Source organism: Homalodisca vitripennis, chromosome 6 (genome assembly GCF_021130785.1).
Source record: "Homalodisca vitripennis isolate AUS2020 chromosome 6, UT_GWSS_2.1, whole genome shotgun sequence".
Classification (NCBI taxonomy): Eukaryota; Metazoa; Arthropoda; class Insecta; order Hemiptera; family Cicadellidae; genus Homalodisca; species Homalodisca vitripennis.
In genome coordinates this window covers 99,556,716-99,573,572 of record NC_060212.1, presented here as the reverse complement: position 1 = coordinate 99,573,572, position 16,857 = coordinate 99,556,716, and the positions used below count along the sequence as shown (strand labels likewise).

General features: G+C 35.3%; 1 protein-coding gene across 2 annotated transcripts; it reads right to left on the bottom strand.

Annotated features, from left to right (window-relative positions):
- Positions 1–712: 712 nt before the first annotated feature.
- On the bottom strand, positions 713–15,782 carry LOC124364642 (homeobox protein Mohawk-like). Of its 2 annotated transcripts, none has more exons than XM_046820267.1 (5): positions 15,679–15,782; positions 4,289–4,542; positions 3,131–3,287; positions 2,152–2,344; positions 713–1,330 (listed from the first exon to the last, which is right to left on the bottom strand). In XM_046820267.1, the coding sequence occupies exons 2-5, from the start codon at positions 4,495–4,497 to the stop codon at positions 945–947; spliced, it is 945 nt and encodes a 314-aa protein (XP_046676223.1). In that variant the 5' UTR covers positions 4,498–4,542; positions 15,679–15,782; the 3' UTR covers positions 713–944. The 2 variants fall into 2 exon arrangements, with proteins under 2 accessions (XP_046676223.1, XP_046676224.1); XM_046820268.1 differs by having other exon boundaries at positions 15,618–15,689.
- Between the last annotated feature and the right edge of the window lie 1,075 nt (positions 15,783–16,857).

Sequence of the window (16,857 nt, the reverse complement as noted above, 5' to 3'; positions counted from 1 at the left end):
AGGCAGTGTCAGGACAGTGCAGAGTTTGTAGTTGGGTCTGGTGTTCTATATCTGCCCAACGTGTATTCGACCATATATATTTAATAATAACGGATTTACTTTGTTTTGTTAGTATACATTGTATAATGTTGAGTAATTGCAAGGTTTCTTTTGGAGATTAGTTTTTCATTTCATTTCACATGACAGCATATATTGCTGTTCTATATAATATTTACAGATTGGCTGATAGTTTAACCTAAAAATAAGATTGTAAAATAGCCCGTCATACATTAGGCTGCACCGTCAGCACGTGAAAAAGGGTTTAGTTAAAGGCGTTTACCTTTACACGTGTTGATATTTTATTAGCATAATTTTTTGTTTACCTGATTTTCTAGCATGATATTGTAAACATAATGCGTTTATTTACTAAACAACAAAAACAATGGAGTTTGTTTTAAGTTATAGCTCCAGAATTAAAAAGCTAATTTACCTTTAAATATTCCCACAGACCAAATCATAAAATTTCAAAAATTTTTTAATTGGGAAGTGAGTCAATGTTCGTCAGTAATCGATCAGTCAGATACAGTTCAGCTTTACAATATAGAAATATTTTATGAATTGATCACCCTCCCGTAGTCTAGTTTATATTTGGTATAGAAGATATTTTGAACTTGTACTCATGCAGTTTTAAACACGAAATCAGTTACTTAACACTCTAAGGTAGGTAATCAAGTTTATCTCTATATCATCTTTTACTTTTGTTTTATCATGGCATACATAGACTGTCACCACAAGGCATTGTCTCGAATATCACATAGCTTTTGATTTGTACATGTAATATTCATTCTCCCATTCATACTGAGTGGCACTTAGATATTTATCCGCTGATGATAATAATTTATTCCTTCTATTCGCCTTATAACGCAAGCAGAATTAAACGTCTTCAACAAGACAAGTTAAATTGTTCAAACACATTGTCCTTGGCGTGCAATGAACGACCTGCTGAGGAATGTGAGGGCTTCAGCAGCATCTAGCTCTTCGCGGTGCCGCCCTCTCGTGTCGGCCTTGTGCTTGGCGCGGGCCTTCCTGGAGGCGGGGATGGCGGGGGTGGACCACGACACTCCGGCAGCGGCGCTCCAGCAGGACTCTCGGGGGCGGAACCTCGCGGCGCTCTCGAGCCACTTGAGCAGCACGGGGGCGGACGTGCTACGACCGGAGGATTGGGCAGCGGAGGTGAGAGACTCGGGCGGTCGGGAGAGCTGAAGGAGGCTGTCCTGGGGTCGACTCGGATGGCTGACTTCTTCAGTGACTGGAGTTACTCTTAATGGTTGCATCATTTGAAAGGGTGCATCTGAAATAAACAATTCATGAGGAAATTCTTATGGTGTAAACATAAATGCTAAGAAAACGGAAATCTTTTTCGCGTTCCGCCCTACAGGTGTTTCGAGTACGATCCAGAGAGCAAGAAACAGAGTGCGGAGTGGCACACTCGACACAACTCGTCATCACGACCCAAGAAAGCGTGCATGTCGAAATCCAAGGTTAAAACCATGCTAACTGTGTTTTTCGACTCTTGAGGCATCGTCCGTAAGGATTTTGTACCTCAAGGAAGCACTGTAAATGCGGCCTTTTACAAGGAAGTGCTCCTTCGGCTCAAAAAACATGTCGGCCCGACATGGTCAACAATGGATTCTCCATCACGATAATGCGCCGGCGCACACTGCCTTCCTCTGAACCTCTCTACTGGCCAAGATGGGGGTTCCGGTGCTTACCCACCCTCCCTATAGCCCAGACGTGTCCCCCCCGGACTTCTTCTTATTCCCGCTCGTTAAAAGGTTGAAGGGAAGGCGTTTCGACTCCACCGGGGCGATCCAAAAAGCTGTGACGGACGAGCTCAAGGCGATCCCAAAGGATGAGATTAAAAAGTTTTCCAGCAGTGGAAGAACCGCTACTAGCGAGCGGTGTATTAACGCACAAGGGTCCTATTTTGAGGAGTATTAGTTGTATGGTTCAAAAAGTTCAGTAAAACTGCCTAAAAAAGTCTTATTAATTTTTAATCGCACCCAATAGACCCTTTTCAAAGTAAGATACTGAACATAACAAATAAGATGATAATACTGCTGATGCTCTTAGAATTAGACGATTGATGGATTCCCAGTGTTGCCAACTGACCTGGGTGGTTGTAGTTGGCCTCGTCCCAGATGCTATCGTCAGAGCTAATGCTGAACTGTTCCACATTGCCCTTGGCGTGACGATTGTACCCCGTGATCAAGGGACCCCAGGTCTCTCCCCCTCCCGCCACAGCCTCCGCGTCCCTGCTGGTCTTCTTCAGCTTCCGCCTCCAGTTGGCGAACCAGTTACAGATCTGCAAGGCATCACTGAAGAGTATCCAGGAGATTTATGAAAGAATACTTATGTAAAATATCTATTAACAACAATTGTAAATGTTGTCGAAACAAATCTTCCTCCTGAATTGATTGGGTTCCATCTCTCCCAGTACAGAGGGAAGGAAAACCAATTTTATAATTAAAAGAAATTAAAAATTGATTTAATTAACTTTTTAAATTTTTTATTATATTTCTTTATTAATTATTTATCAACTAATATTTATTAAATTATTTATTTATTTATTTGTTAATAATTAGTTAATTATTTAATTTATTATTTTTTTAATTTTATTTAATTAATTTTTTCATTGTTTTTTTTTATTCAGATTACATTTAAAATCTAGGTCAATAGTTTAGTTACTTTACCCTGATTTCTGAATTCCTAGTTTTTAACCTCTTAAACTGAATTGGCCTGTCTAATAAACTTGAGTTGAGCATTGAAAATATACACAAGTATAACTGTCCTGCTACAATTCAAATGTTAACAGCTCCATTTGCATTGAATCAATCCTCCCCATCATAGCCGTGTTACATAGTGCAATGCTATAAATCAGTTCATAATTATGAAAATTATTGTTTTATTCTATAACCTTCAGTTTATGACATAAATAAATGAGTTTTGTTGGAGAAAGATAGTCGATGAATATATACGAGTATACTAACGTTTCCTGATTATGCCATGATTATTTTATTGCATTTATCGATTTCTGTTAAATACATCTTAAGTGTCTAGATAAACTAATAAGAAACAAAAGAAATGTAACCTGCATGTAGGTCAATCCAGTCTTCAGTGCCAGATCCTTCTTCTCACTCCTGTTAGGGTAAGGATTTTTCCTCCTGCGCACCAACCAACCCTTCAAGAACTTCTTGATTTCTGGCGTAAATAAACGCTTCGTGTGTCTGACTTCTTCTACCAGCCTCCTAGTGGCAATACAGAATAAATTATTTAGTGCGATGTAGAACTGAATCGGTAAACAAGACAGTAACAAAGACGTTTCTATCCAATATTGTGTAATTGGATTAGCTCTAGAGTGGGTATCTATACCTGCTACAAGCCACATTGGGTTCAAACCAAGAGACCAGAGTCAATTTGAACTGTATACGCACACTGGTAGGAAGGGTCTATTCAATTTGAATGTTGAATTTCATTCCACCATAGCTATTATGTGTAGAAAAACTCGGTTGCTCCGCCGTGCTTAGAGATCGTGTCAGAAACATCGCAGTGTACTCAATGAGACAATGAACTAGATTACACTATATTGTTGTTTCTTGTAGTCTAGGCGTCTACGAGAATTACAACTCGTCGAGCCTCGCTTACATGATGAAATTGGATTTAATTTGGAATAAATAGTTTTGCACCTAATGATATATTAAGGTAGTCTTCCAATTCAGGTCGTGTTGCACTATTGGTTGTAATAATTTCACCAGAAGAAGAACGAAGTTGAAAGCCTGATTTCAAAACACCAGACAGTTTATGTTATCTTAGATCACAATCTTATGGGCTTGACTCTTTACTTTTACCAGGGGTTACTTCTGGCTGGTTTATACCTTTCAGTTGAACCTACACTGGGTACAGCAAAATGTCACTTAAACCTGGGCAACCTTATGGATGTCCAGGAGCAACACATCATTAAATCCAAATGTCGAGATTCTGGGGTACAAGTGTAGAGCGATAGGTCTAGTCTACTGTGGGAGATGACTGTTGGAGTAAGTGAGACTCCCTGTGTTAATGGTTGTTGCTAGCCTAGACCTAAATTCTTCCTCATGGATCTCCACAGAAGGCGGACCCTACACCCAATCTTACCCATCCTGAATATCCTGCCACTTCGGAAGCAGTACAAAGGTCCTTTTACGACTAAGTGCAATGTCTAAGGTTCTTGTCCTAAGATAACAAAAATAATCGGTTATCTTTTCGCACTCACCCGTATCTACCATTCCGCAGCGCCCGTCCAGCCCGGGTCCGCCTGGTCCTCTCTTCATCTGATGCTGTGCCATCCCGCCTCCATGGTCCCCACTGTCGGACAGGTCTTCTGTGTGGTATGGCAGAATTCTGCTTCCTTAACTCTAGTGGAACTTCCTTCCCGTCTTCATCGCTCCTTATCGCTGGACAATCTCCACTTGCTGTTATCATTGATCTCGTCCAGTGGAAGACCAACCCTCCCGATACTGACTACCACTAAAACACAATAACGATTCTGCTTAGTTTGTCATTAAAATTTAATTAGGTTTCATTTAAACTGTATTACAACTAGTTCTTTTAAATCAATACATTAATGGTGTAGTCTTAAAATATAATGTTTGTTATGCTCTTCGGGAGATTTAATGTTATGTTCTCGTGAGATCATGTAAAGTGTAACAATAAGTCCAATAATATTGATTTTAGGGATCTTTAATGATTAGTTTTGCTTTTTTATCAATCACTCTTAAGGATTTCAAAATTGAATATACCCTTACTTCTTTACTGCTTAAAAGAGTTGTCTATTTTTAATTTGAATTGAAATTAACATTCTTAAAAGGTAATTCTTAAAAGCGATGGTAGCTTGATTTGGTTCTTAATCATTGTTAATAATTTATTACTTATTGAGTCATATATTTTTTACATTTTAAAATTATAGACCCTTTCTTCCAGCTTATTGTATAAACCGATCCCCATATCCCCATATAATTAATTTACAAGCATATCATATATAGTATATATTAATAATTTATATTGTAAAGGACGTTATTCATCTTTATACAACAAATTTCCAGAATTAATGTGGTGGCAAAATAAATTCCATTACTAAAACCCCTTTATTATCCAAGGTGAAACAAGATATTTGAAGACAAAAATACGAATAATTGACGCCTCGCTAATTGACGAAACCCGTACCTTCGCAATTGTTAGGTGGAGCTCTTGGAGTGTTTATCTGTCTGATGAACTTGACATTGCTACGATATATCGGTCAAAATCTTAGAATCTGAAGACTGGAGTGAAAGCTAACAAGTACACATATATCTTATGGACACTCCAACGTTAAACCTGTTGAGATTGACTTAGCTTAGACACTAACCCATGTTCAACATTAAACAGTAAGTAGAAAGCTATTAACTTGCAGGTTGTCAGTAAAACACCTGACCAGATGGACTGACAGACAGAGATACAGACAAGGCGGGGGTCTCCACGCGGAGGGTTACTCATGTGTTTGTTGAGTCAGTCTCAGTATAAATAACTGCCATGTGTCGGTACTCGGCATTTAATCGTCATATGGTGGATAAGCCCATTAGAGCCACAGGCGGTGTCTCCACGCGGAGGGTTACTCATGTGTTTGTTGAGTCAGTCTCAGTATAAATAACTGCCATGTGTCGGTACTCGGCATTTAATCGTCATATGGTGGATAAGCCCATTAGAGCCACAGGCGGTGTCTCCACGCGGAGGGTTACTCATGTGTTTGTTGAGTCAGTCTCAGTATAAATAACTGCCATGTGTCGGTACTCGGCATTTAATCGTCATATGGTGGATAAGCCCATTAGAGCCACAGGCGGGGTCTCCACGCGGAGGGTTACTCATGTGTTTGTTGAGTCAGTCTCAGTATAAATAACTGCCATGTGTCGGTACTCGGCATTTAATCGTCATATGGTGGATAAGCCCATTAGAGCCACAGGCGGGGTCTGCACGGGGAGGGTTACTCATGTGTTTGTTGAGTCAGTCTCAGTATAAATAACTGCCATGTGTCGGTACTCGGCATTTAATCGTCATATGGTGGATAAGCCCATTAGAGCCACAGGCGGTGTCTCCACGCGGAGGGTTACTCATGTGTTTGTTGAGTCAGTCTCAGTATAAATAACTGCCATGTGTCGGTACTCGGCATTTAATCGTCATATGGTGGATAAGCCCATTAGAGCCACAGGCGGTGTCTGCACGGGGAGGGTTACTCATGTGTTTGTTGAGTCAGTCTCAGTATAAATAACTGCCATGTGTCGGTACTCGGCATTTAATCGTCATATGGTGGATAAGCCCATTAGAGCCACAGGCGGTGTCTCCACGCGGAGGGTTACTCATGTGTTTGTTGAGTCAGTCTCAGTATAAATAACTGCCATGTGTCGGTACTCGGCATTTAATCGTCATATGGTGGATAAGCCCATTAGAGCCACAGGCGGTGTCTGCACGCGGAGGGTTACTCATGTGTTTGTTGAGTCAGTCTCAGTATAAATAACTGCCATGTGTCGGTACTCGGCATTTAATCGTCATATGGTGGATAAGCCCATTAGAGCCACAGGCGGTGTCTGCACGGGGAGATGCTTCTTACTGTGTTTTGTCATACTAAGGTTTCTTTCTTACATTTACTTCGCTATCGTGATTTTTCAATATTACTGCGAGTTCAATAGCTTATTGTAACTATGAATGGACTGAATTTTGGAACTGTGTTACAACTAGTAATCCTTTAAAAATGTTCCCATGATGTATAGATAAAAAATAAAATTTTTAGGCCGGTCTCATAACTAATATCAAAGCCTTGTGGTTCGCGCCGCGTCGAAACATTGCTCATACAATTAATGCCTTGAAATATCTCGACCTTGTTATGGAGAGCCATCTTCGATCAACAGATGTTAAACCGAAACTGCCAATAATAAACATTCGTCTGTACAGGTGAGCTGAAGTAGCAAGCTTTATCGTGATTGGGTAAAACGTAACAAGCCGACGACTAACTACGATCAATATGGATTCTTTATCACAGGCTAGCCAACTTTCCGACAGTTTCAAGATATATTCTTTGCTGAATTCATTTTATTGTTTAATTATATTCGACTAATAAAATAGGGACAACATTTCTATTATTAACAAGAGTGCGTGAACACATTGGACACTCGAAAAATCAAGATAAGGACAATGTCTGTGACAGAACACAGAATCCAAACCAAAACATACAATGGAATTCTATGAAACAAGATTGTTTCGAAAATTCTATAACATTATATAAGGACAATAAGAAAAACCTTACAAATAATTTTCACTTGTAAGTTTGAGTCTACAGATTATATCAGGATACAGTACAAAACTGCACCAGCAAACATTACTAAGTATAAGAATAAGTATTAGGGTATATACTTATATGAGTCACATTATCAAGGTATATTATCCAAAAATAGTATCAGAAACCATTTCCAATTATAAAAATAAGTATCAGGGTACATAACGGTATGAGGGAAGATATCAGAGTATAATTCTATAAAAAACAGTATCAGCAAAAATTACCAAGTATAAGGATAAGTATCAGAGTACATAATAATGTCAGGGACAATATCAGATAGCGTTATCTAAAGATAGTTTTAGTAAACACTAATAAGTGAACAGCATAAGTATAAGTTTCAGAGTATAGAGTACAGTATTAGGGCACACTACCAAAAGATAGTTTCAGCAAACATTAGTAGGTACATGACTAAGTACAAGGAATAACAGTAGGTTTCAGTATTTTGATACACTCGTGAGACATTACTAACGAAATGTATAAAAAAATAAACGAAACGTATTAAAAAAACAACAGTTCAATTTCTTAAGTCAGTTTCAGAAGTAAATTACAGGATACTTACTACCTGTAGTAATTCCTTTCAACAATATAAGATGATTATAATTAATCGACAGAATCGAATCAGCTAGTTAATCAAATCAATTAATTGTATTAATATGCCCTAATCGGCCAGCAAGCTATCGCTGTCAGGGAAGGAATAAAATATTTTTTTCTGGCATTCAGTGAACATTTAAAGTTTTGCAACATACTTTTGTTACATTCAATGTTATAACAATACCATGTTATTTGATGTTCTTGTTACATTCATCCCAATACATTTAAGGTTTTCAATTTTTAAGCAAATAATTGTAATCATATAAAATATTGAGAAAAATAATTTTGTTTATTCTAAAGAAATATTAAGAGTCTAATTGATTTGTTAAAGAGGACAGCACTAGACTGGTTTCATTATAGCAAAATTAACATATTTTTGTTACATTACATTTTCTATCAATACCGTGTTTTGTGATGTTCTTGTTACATTTATCCCAATGCATTTAAAGTTTTAAATTTTTGCGGGAATAATTGTAGTAATATAAAATATTGAGGAAAATAATTAGTTTATTTTAAAGAAATATTGCTGATCTAATTGATTTATTAAAGAGGACAGCACTAGACTGGTTTCATTATAGCACAATTAAGCGTATGAAAACCACAATTAAATGTTTTAAACTATCAACAACAGTATTTGTATTCATTGAATAGTTTTTGTGTTCAAATAGGTTTTACAATCTTTTAGCCTGAGGGTATAAAAGTAACGATTTATATGACACGTGTCACAGTATTAATATTAGATTGACGGATTCATACTTCCGATGAAATCACAATAATTTCTTTCACACCCAAAACTTATAACCATATTCCAAATAGCAACTTGTCTAATTTTATTCTAATGAGTTTCTGTTACTTCACTTTTTATTAGACCGATATAAAACACGCATAAGAAAAAAGAATCGTATTCATTTTTTCAGTAAAAAAATCGTATTTTTCAGTCATTTTAATGATGTTAAGACATACCTTAAAGTTATCTCAAAGTGAGTCAGACTTCAGTTATTAACAATAATTTTAAAATCTAAAAAGTACGTTTTTACTGATCTGATGCAAGTAATTTAAGTCGTTGAAGTTGTTCGCATTACATTCAATATGTTTATATTATTGAATTATATTATTTTCATGTTGTTTCTTCAACTTAGAGGCCAAGAATTCTATTAAAAACTAATTCGTTTTCTGTATTCGACAATAAACATAATTATAAAAAAATATTAAATTCGTGCTCATAATTAATGATAATTATTCATAAATGAAGAAAATGTACTCTGGTACTGGTAAAAGAGTGCCGCCATTGTGAGAACGGTTGCAGTGTGACAACAGTTGCGACATGTAACTGGTAGGCCTACTAATTGCGCCAATCAGAGATGATGTGAGTCTATTGCAGTTATTACGCACCACTTGTGCATTAACTGCGCAACTTCGCAGTTAGCAGTAGTGCGTAGATGCGGCTTTCCTAATTGGCCCGGTTTCTACAATTTGTACAGTATACTTCTACATTTACCCAACGATATAGCTGCTGTTCCTAAAAAGTTTCTACAGTTTATTAAATATTTTGATTGATTTTCTTGCGTTTTGGATCAGTGGAAATAGGATTCTATCTATTGGTACTTGAATTCTTACCCAGATGGCCAATATTGGGTTGTGCGAACGTGTAATAGTGTCTCTTGCAGAATGAAAGCAACTGTTTTACATATAAACAAGATTCCGCGGATTATACCTCATTCCATTCTCGAGATGTCCTCCTTATGGCCCTAAATTCGCCCTTTTGTACATTATGTATATGATACAAATAAAGTTATTTCAATTTAATTCATTTGAATTGAGATGTCCACCCGGCAGACAGAAGAGTAGTTTTATCAGCCTACTGAGTGAAAGGCTTCAACGACGCTCAGCCAAATTCCATGAAGTGACATAGCACTCAATCTTAGTCCCTGTATAAATTGGATTTTCATGCGAAATTGAATGCCTACAGACGAAATGTTTACGAGATCCACTTCATGATACATTCAAATTTTTGTTCATTAAGTTAGGTTTCATCGCATTGCTTAAATAGTAAAGGTTTCGGTAAGCTAAGGATAGTACTACAACGCAAGAGTGCGCTGAAATCAAGTCTTCTCATCGACTCGTAACTTTGACCTTCACTCTAATTATTTTTCCTTTTTTACTGAATGAATAAGCAGCGTGTGTTAATGTGTCACTATTTAGAGCTTTCATATGGTTTAACTACGTTTGTTTCCAAATGTAGTTATTCTGTTATTTTCCCGTTGCGACCGCCAAATTCAGTGCTGCGAAAACTTTTCAGCCCGCGAGTAAGGCTAATATTTAGCCAATGAAGCAGAATTAATTTCACACAAAAAAGACCTAAATGTACTTTATTATTCAACTGATATTATACAAAGGGTTTTGGTGAATGAATGTTTTGGGTGGTTCTATCGGTGTTAGATGCGAATAAACTATTTCACTTTCTAAAATATTTCACTCACAAATGTTCAAAATACAGGTACGATACTTTTTTGAAAGACAGATTAAGTAGAACAACCTTCTTAGCAATCCAAGGAGGGCTGTAGGCATTTAATGTAATATTCTGAAACATTTTATCAGGCTCAAGAGAAACTGTTGAGGATGGGGATACACATTGTTACAGTATACTAACTAGTACACAGGGTAAGTTAGGCAAGGTTTCCTAAACGTATAAGCCCTACTAGAACAGTTATAGATGTAACAAAGAAACAACATTCAACTCCCCTAAATCGCATACAGGAAATCTAGTTTCACCTAATTTAAGGAACAAGATGTGCCAAACCTGAGCTTCCAGGTTCAAATCTCAAAATATTCTAATGTAAACCTGTTAACATATGGCACATATGCTCTAGATAACGTAACATTTTGGTAAAGTTTGTGTAAAAAGTATTTTACCGCTTCAAAATGGCGGACCAGAACATGTTTGACCAAATGTTTCGTTGTAAACGTTTTCCAAAAATTCTGTTTATATTTAAATTGTATTGTAAATCACAAAAACACTAAACAGAATTGCATAAACTAAAATTTATAAAACAATATACTTATTATACTTTTAGTTCTAGAAAATTCAAATTAATCGAATCCCTTGTAAATAGCATATGTAGACCTAACATTTTGAAATCAAACATATTAATTTCCACGGACGTTTCCGCTAGCAGCTCTCATATTACGACCACATTGTAGTAGTAGTACAATCGGCCTACAATAAAAACCTGTAGCAACAAATCTGTCTTCTTAACAACATTACCATTTGGCTTTTCGATCATTAATTAAATGCTTAACTTATTTAAGGCTACCTACTTTCTCAATTTCATTTATTACTTTCATTTGAAACGACACATCATGCATCTGTGGGGATCAATATCCAATGGATGATGAAAAGTACTAGTTTTAAGACCCTACCTTTTCAATACATCTTCATGTTATTGAAGATTTACTGAAATCTTCACTTGATTTTTCAAGTAACACGCTAAGTAAAGATCAGTTCAAAACATACATCTTTGACAAAATATATGTGTAGAAATCTTCACAAGAATATAATCTACAGTTATATTTCACCAATAGAATGCTCTTAATCGACTCTACTGATTATTCTTTATGTCTATTTCTTTATTTTTCATTTTAAGCAGACGAAGGATAAAAACTCTTTCTACTGGTGCATACTAAGAGGTCTTTCCTCAAAAATTAAATAAAAATAAGTTGTATTTGGCTTATTGAAATTTAGTTCATATAAGCTCAATTTCTGTCTTATACAAAACAACGCCGCGTCGTTTTACAATAAAGAGGACAAAATAGCGACACAGCGCTCATTTCGGGGCGGTTCTTTCGCTCCTTGAGTCGAGTTCGTTAACTCGAGGTACTTCGTGTCCTCCGTTTTCACAAACATTTAGCTGAGGTGAGAGAGAGCTAACGAAGAATCCCACCGAAACGAAGCCAAAGATAAATAGATAATGGACATTAAAGGAAAAAGGATAGTGTGTTTAGCTTTGGCATCGTTACAAATAAAAACGTAATACGCAACGTGAAACTTAATATAAACGTTTCATCAAAATGTAATATTTTGCAAACAAGTTTTTCGTTCTTAAATACGATTCAACACACAATTTCCGCAATATGATGCATTTTTATAGAACGACCTATCAAAGAGGTGTTTTTAATTTTTTATACTATTTTCGGAGCAATATTTTACTCCTTAAATCCAATAATCTCTGGGAGAAACCCGGTGATATGTTATACATGAGTTCACCAGGCAACGACACGTTTTGAACTGTTTGTAACTTTAGGAAATTACATTTTTAAATGAAATGATACTTAAGAAAACTATGTGTTTTTAATAAAACGTTGTTTAAAGAATGCTCATTTTAAAAACTAGAATCATTTCATTCCTTCCTATCATCTATTATATAATATAAATTATACTCGCATTGTATATAATATTTGCAACCTTGTTTATAACCGGTTTTGTTTGGGCCGGAACATAAGATACCCGTAATATTATACTTTAAATACCTAGACCCCTCGAGGAATGATCGAATCTTTTTCTATATGTTCTGTCTTAAGAAAAGATATATTAAGGGGTATGATTAGAAATATTGACAGTTCAGATTATAACAGTTAAACTGTGTACAGCAACGAAGGTATTTTGTTTTATTCTTCAGCTATCAGTAACATATTGCGTTATGAAAGTGACACGCTAAGAAAGACCAGATTAAATTCAGTATATGCATGGTTTGATTGAATACGTCGTAACAAAGACGACGTAAAGAAATCTTGGTGATGTTTTAAAAAACCAATCGTTAAATAATTTTGAAAAATTAAAATTAAATTAGTTATATAATTTTGTACACAGAGACCACCAGACAGATATTAAATTTAAGAAATAACTTATGTCCAAAAATGGTCGATATGAAGATTTTTAACCAAAATACTCTTACATGCTTTTTGGAATGGGAAACAACAATGATTTTTACATCTCGATTTTACTAAACGTCTTTCTTCAGTACTAATAATTCTAAATCTATAATGTATATCTATTGCTTTAGATCAGGAGTCTACTTTGTTAGCCCACAACAAACTTTGTAGTCTTATATATGAAACCACACACTTTATCGTTATCAATAAGGTTTTATATTCCACAGGCGTATAGTTTACCTTGTTTTACAAAAATAGAGGTTGGGTATCGTTCTTACGGTTTAAGTTCTTATCTTATCTTATCTACTGATGCCTCTGGCTATCAGTGCGAGATACTGCTACCCCTCAATCTAGAGGATCTGATAAATATTCCTAAAAGAGGAATAAAAGTATTAAAATCTATAAAAGAAAAGTTTTAATGGTTTCGCTTGGATTATCGTAAAAGACCCTTTATTTGTTTGAACAAACTAACAACATAATTGTCCTACCCCTCAACGTTCAAATCTTTGGTCTAAACCTTTCAAGGCTGTACAAACTCTACTTCCGTACAACTTCTTCCAGGTTAAATGTTAGAAAGGGCTTCTTGGTACTAAATTCGCCTGGTAAAATAACATTTTTTTAAAATTTTTTACGTTTACTTCTTCTTTCTTTATCAGTACCTTTATAAATTCTACGTAATAGTATAATGTCCGTATTTGAACTTTTCCACCATACGTAAATCGTATTCCTAAGAAAGTAAGCAAACAAGATAAAAAAGGTAGAACATGAAAATTTGATAAAAATATGCCGTCGGTGACTTTACAAAATTCTCATCTTCATACAGGAAACCGTTATAACGTTATTAAGAGGTGTGCATCATTTTATGCAATCTTAATAATATTGTAAATGCGAATGTGGCTTTGCTTATTATTTTTTATTTGTTTACATGTATAGTGATTACAGATTCGATTTTTATAAAAAATTAAGAATTTAGATTTCGGCAATTAGGTAAGTACCAATATACCTTAGGAAATGTCCTAAAACTAAGGTCCGAATACCCGCTTTGAAGCAGTTAACAAGAACTGTGCTAGATGAAATTTCGTTAGGCAGTTCTTTTGTTTGAACAAATGTACCAATTTATTCAGCTCTAGTTTTTTACTATAAATTTAAAGATTGATATAAAACCCATCTTAGTTCTCTTGTGACATAAGTAGGCTTCTATGATCTGTAATATAAATTTTCTTGATGGGTAAAAATAACAAAATCACCTATGGGACAAAACATACGAGTATTAAGAACAAAATAAATTATAATGGCCATAATTATAAACATTTTGACATATTTTCTTAATAGAAGCAACAAGACAAACTCAACATTAACATCAGAAATATGACTCACTCGAACCAGCAGTGGTCATAAATGTGCAACGCCTACTAAATTACGTGCAAATGTGCGGGTAACTGCTAGCAGTTGAGATATAAAATACAATGTAGTCTAACGTTTACTATACATTTAAGGAATGTTATGGAATCTATCTAAGTTGTCTTTTGACAAAAGTAGGCTTCTCAGAGCTGTGTATGTATATACATTTTATTGATTGGGAGAGAAGCAAAATCAGTTTTGGAACATAAATACTAAGACTAGATTAAATTACAATGACCATAAATATGCACTTTTTAGCATGTTTTCTTGATCTTGGGAAAAGAGCAATCTCAACATTGGCGTCGGAGATAAAATTAACTTGAACCAGACGTACTCAAGCAAGTGTAAAACCTACGAAATTGCGTGTAAAGCCGCGGGTAACTGCTAGTCTGTGTTGGGTATTAGAATAAATGCCTAAATAAAACATACTAATTTTGAAAACTGGACGTAACCGAATCAACATTGGATGATGTTTGGACATTGCTACCGCTTATGTTCGCAGGTGATGACGTCACGAGGCTGTCCCAACTGCATACGGGTATGTGTGTCCGAGCAATCCGCGCTACCGTCTTGTTATTTTATTTTTAACCATAACAGTTATACGCTTGGCAAACGTAATCACAATGGCGGACCAATAATGGCGTCCGTTCTTTCTAATTTTGCTTACAAAACTACAATAATAGAGTTCATCGATTAAAGCTAATTTTTTTTTTAATTTTCGAAAACATTTTTCGTGATTTAGCTCACTTTTGAATTAGTTTAGATGTTTGATTAAAATATTTATCCTTGATGAGTGAACCATATATTTTCTGAGCTTTCCAAAATGGCGGATGTATTATCTCAGAACTCATGTAATTACAGTTTAAATTTTAGTACACCCCTTATCTGAGCTGGCACTTACTGTTAATTGAAGTCCCCCAAATAACGTTACTATTAAAATTACCACTGCTTTTTGAAGGTGACTTCTAAATCTTCAGGATAAGAAAACATAGGCCAGTTCAGTTTATTTTTAGATTTGACTCACATTCAATGTTTTTTGCAGTACAAATATTGTTAGACACCATATCGACCTTTTTAATTGCTTTTCAATTCCAAATTTATAATTAGTCTGATATAAACTCACGAGAGTTGATAAACTAATGCGTTTTTTAAAGGTAATCCGTTTTACTGCACTTGAAAATAGAAATAAAAATGTGTTTCTCTTATTCATTGTTTAACGACAGTTACTAAATAAATAATATGAACACGATTTTATTGCTTTAAACAACTTTACTCTAACTATAAATTATAATTACATCCTTACTGTAAACTCACTAACCGGAACCCACTTCCCCAAGCTCTAGTCTACCACATCCACCAGCTGAAGATGCTGTACCAACCTGATGGTGTATCCCACTGCACTTGTCTCCGAAGAGCCCCGACGTCGACTGAGACACTTATGCCACCTAGTCCAGGACTATTTCGGGACGCCAAGCCCGTCTCCCGCTGTGTTGACCATCTTTTTTGACATCTTTTTGTTCGACAACAATAATGAGGAGTTTTAAATGACTGGATGGCCTATTTTGACGCATGACGTTCTTTCTGTTAAAGTGAAAGTTCTCTAAAGTTTTCAATATTCTTTAAATTTAATGTTTTTTATAGTATGAGCATCTTCTTAGTCAACATAGATTACCATGGTTAATCTAAAAGTGCAAGAGGGGCGTTTCCTTCATTTACACTACAAACAAAAAAATAGCGTCAGCTATTTTATTCTTCATTTTTAAATTCCTCAATTATAAAAAAATAATAAATTCAACAATATCTTACTTGGCTTATTACTTTACTTAAAACTTATATATAAATGTAATCCTGAATATTTTTAAAGCCTAATATTTTTAATTTTGTGAGTAAGGATATTTATTTCAGTGATAGAAAATTTATTTTTCTTCAACTTCAACACGAATTTTGAATGAAGTGTTGTAAAATTGTTTTAAATTTGTAAAATATTAGTAATAATGTAAATAGTAAATAAAAGACGTTTCTTAATAATCTAATATGAGATTACCGATTTACATATTGTATAAGATGTCTCTTGTGATGGTCAATTAAAAGATTAGTCAAGGATAAATCTAATATATATGGTTTAGAGTACACTTTCAATGCCTCTTACAGAGTTGTTGAGTTAATGAAGTCTTAAAAATGAGGTCTCGAAGTTTTAGGTGCTTAGCAGAGAATTGTGTTTTCTGTTCGCGCGAGAAATGGATTCGAAACTTCTTCATATGATATGTTAAATCTGCAATCATCCCTTACTAGTAACTGGCCATTTTGTATGGCTGTAATAAGGGAGGTTTCTTCATCAAGGCACCAACTCTACAATTACGTAATCCTCCAAGAAGAAAGAGACAGATACTTCGGAAATACCTTCTAAGTTCATTTTGGATTATTACCAACTGCATGGTCTTCCAAATTCCAGTAATGTCTATTTGCTTCAAATACTTTTGGGACTGAAGGACTGACAAGATGGGTCTTGCGAGTCTGTGCCAAATAAGGGTCTTCGTTCTTACCGTCTTCCGAAGACA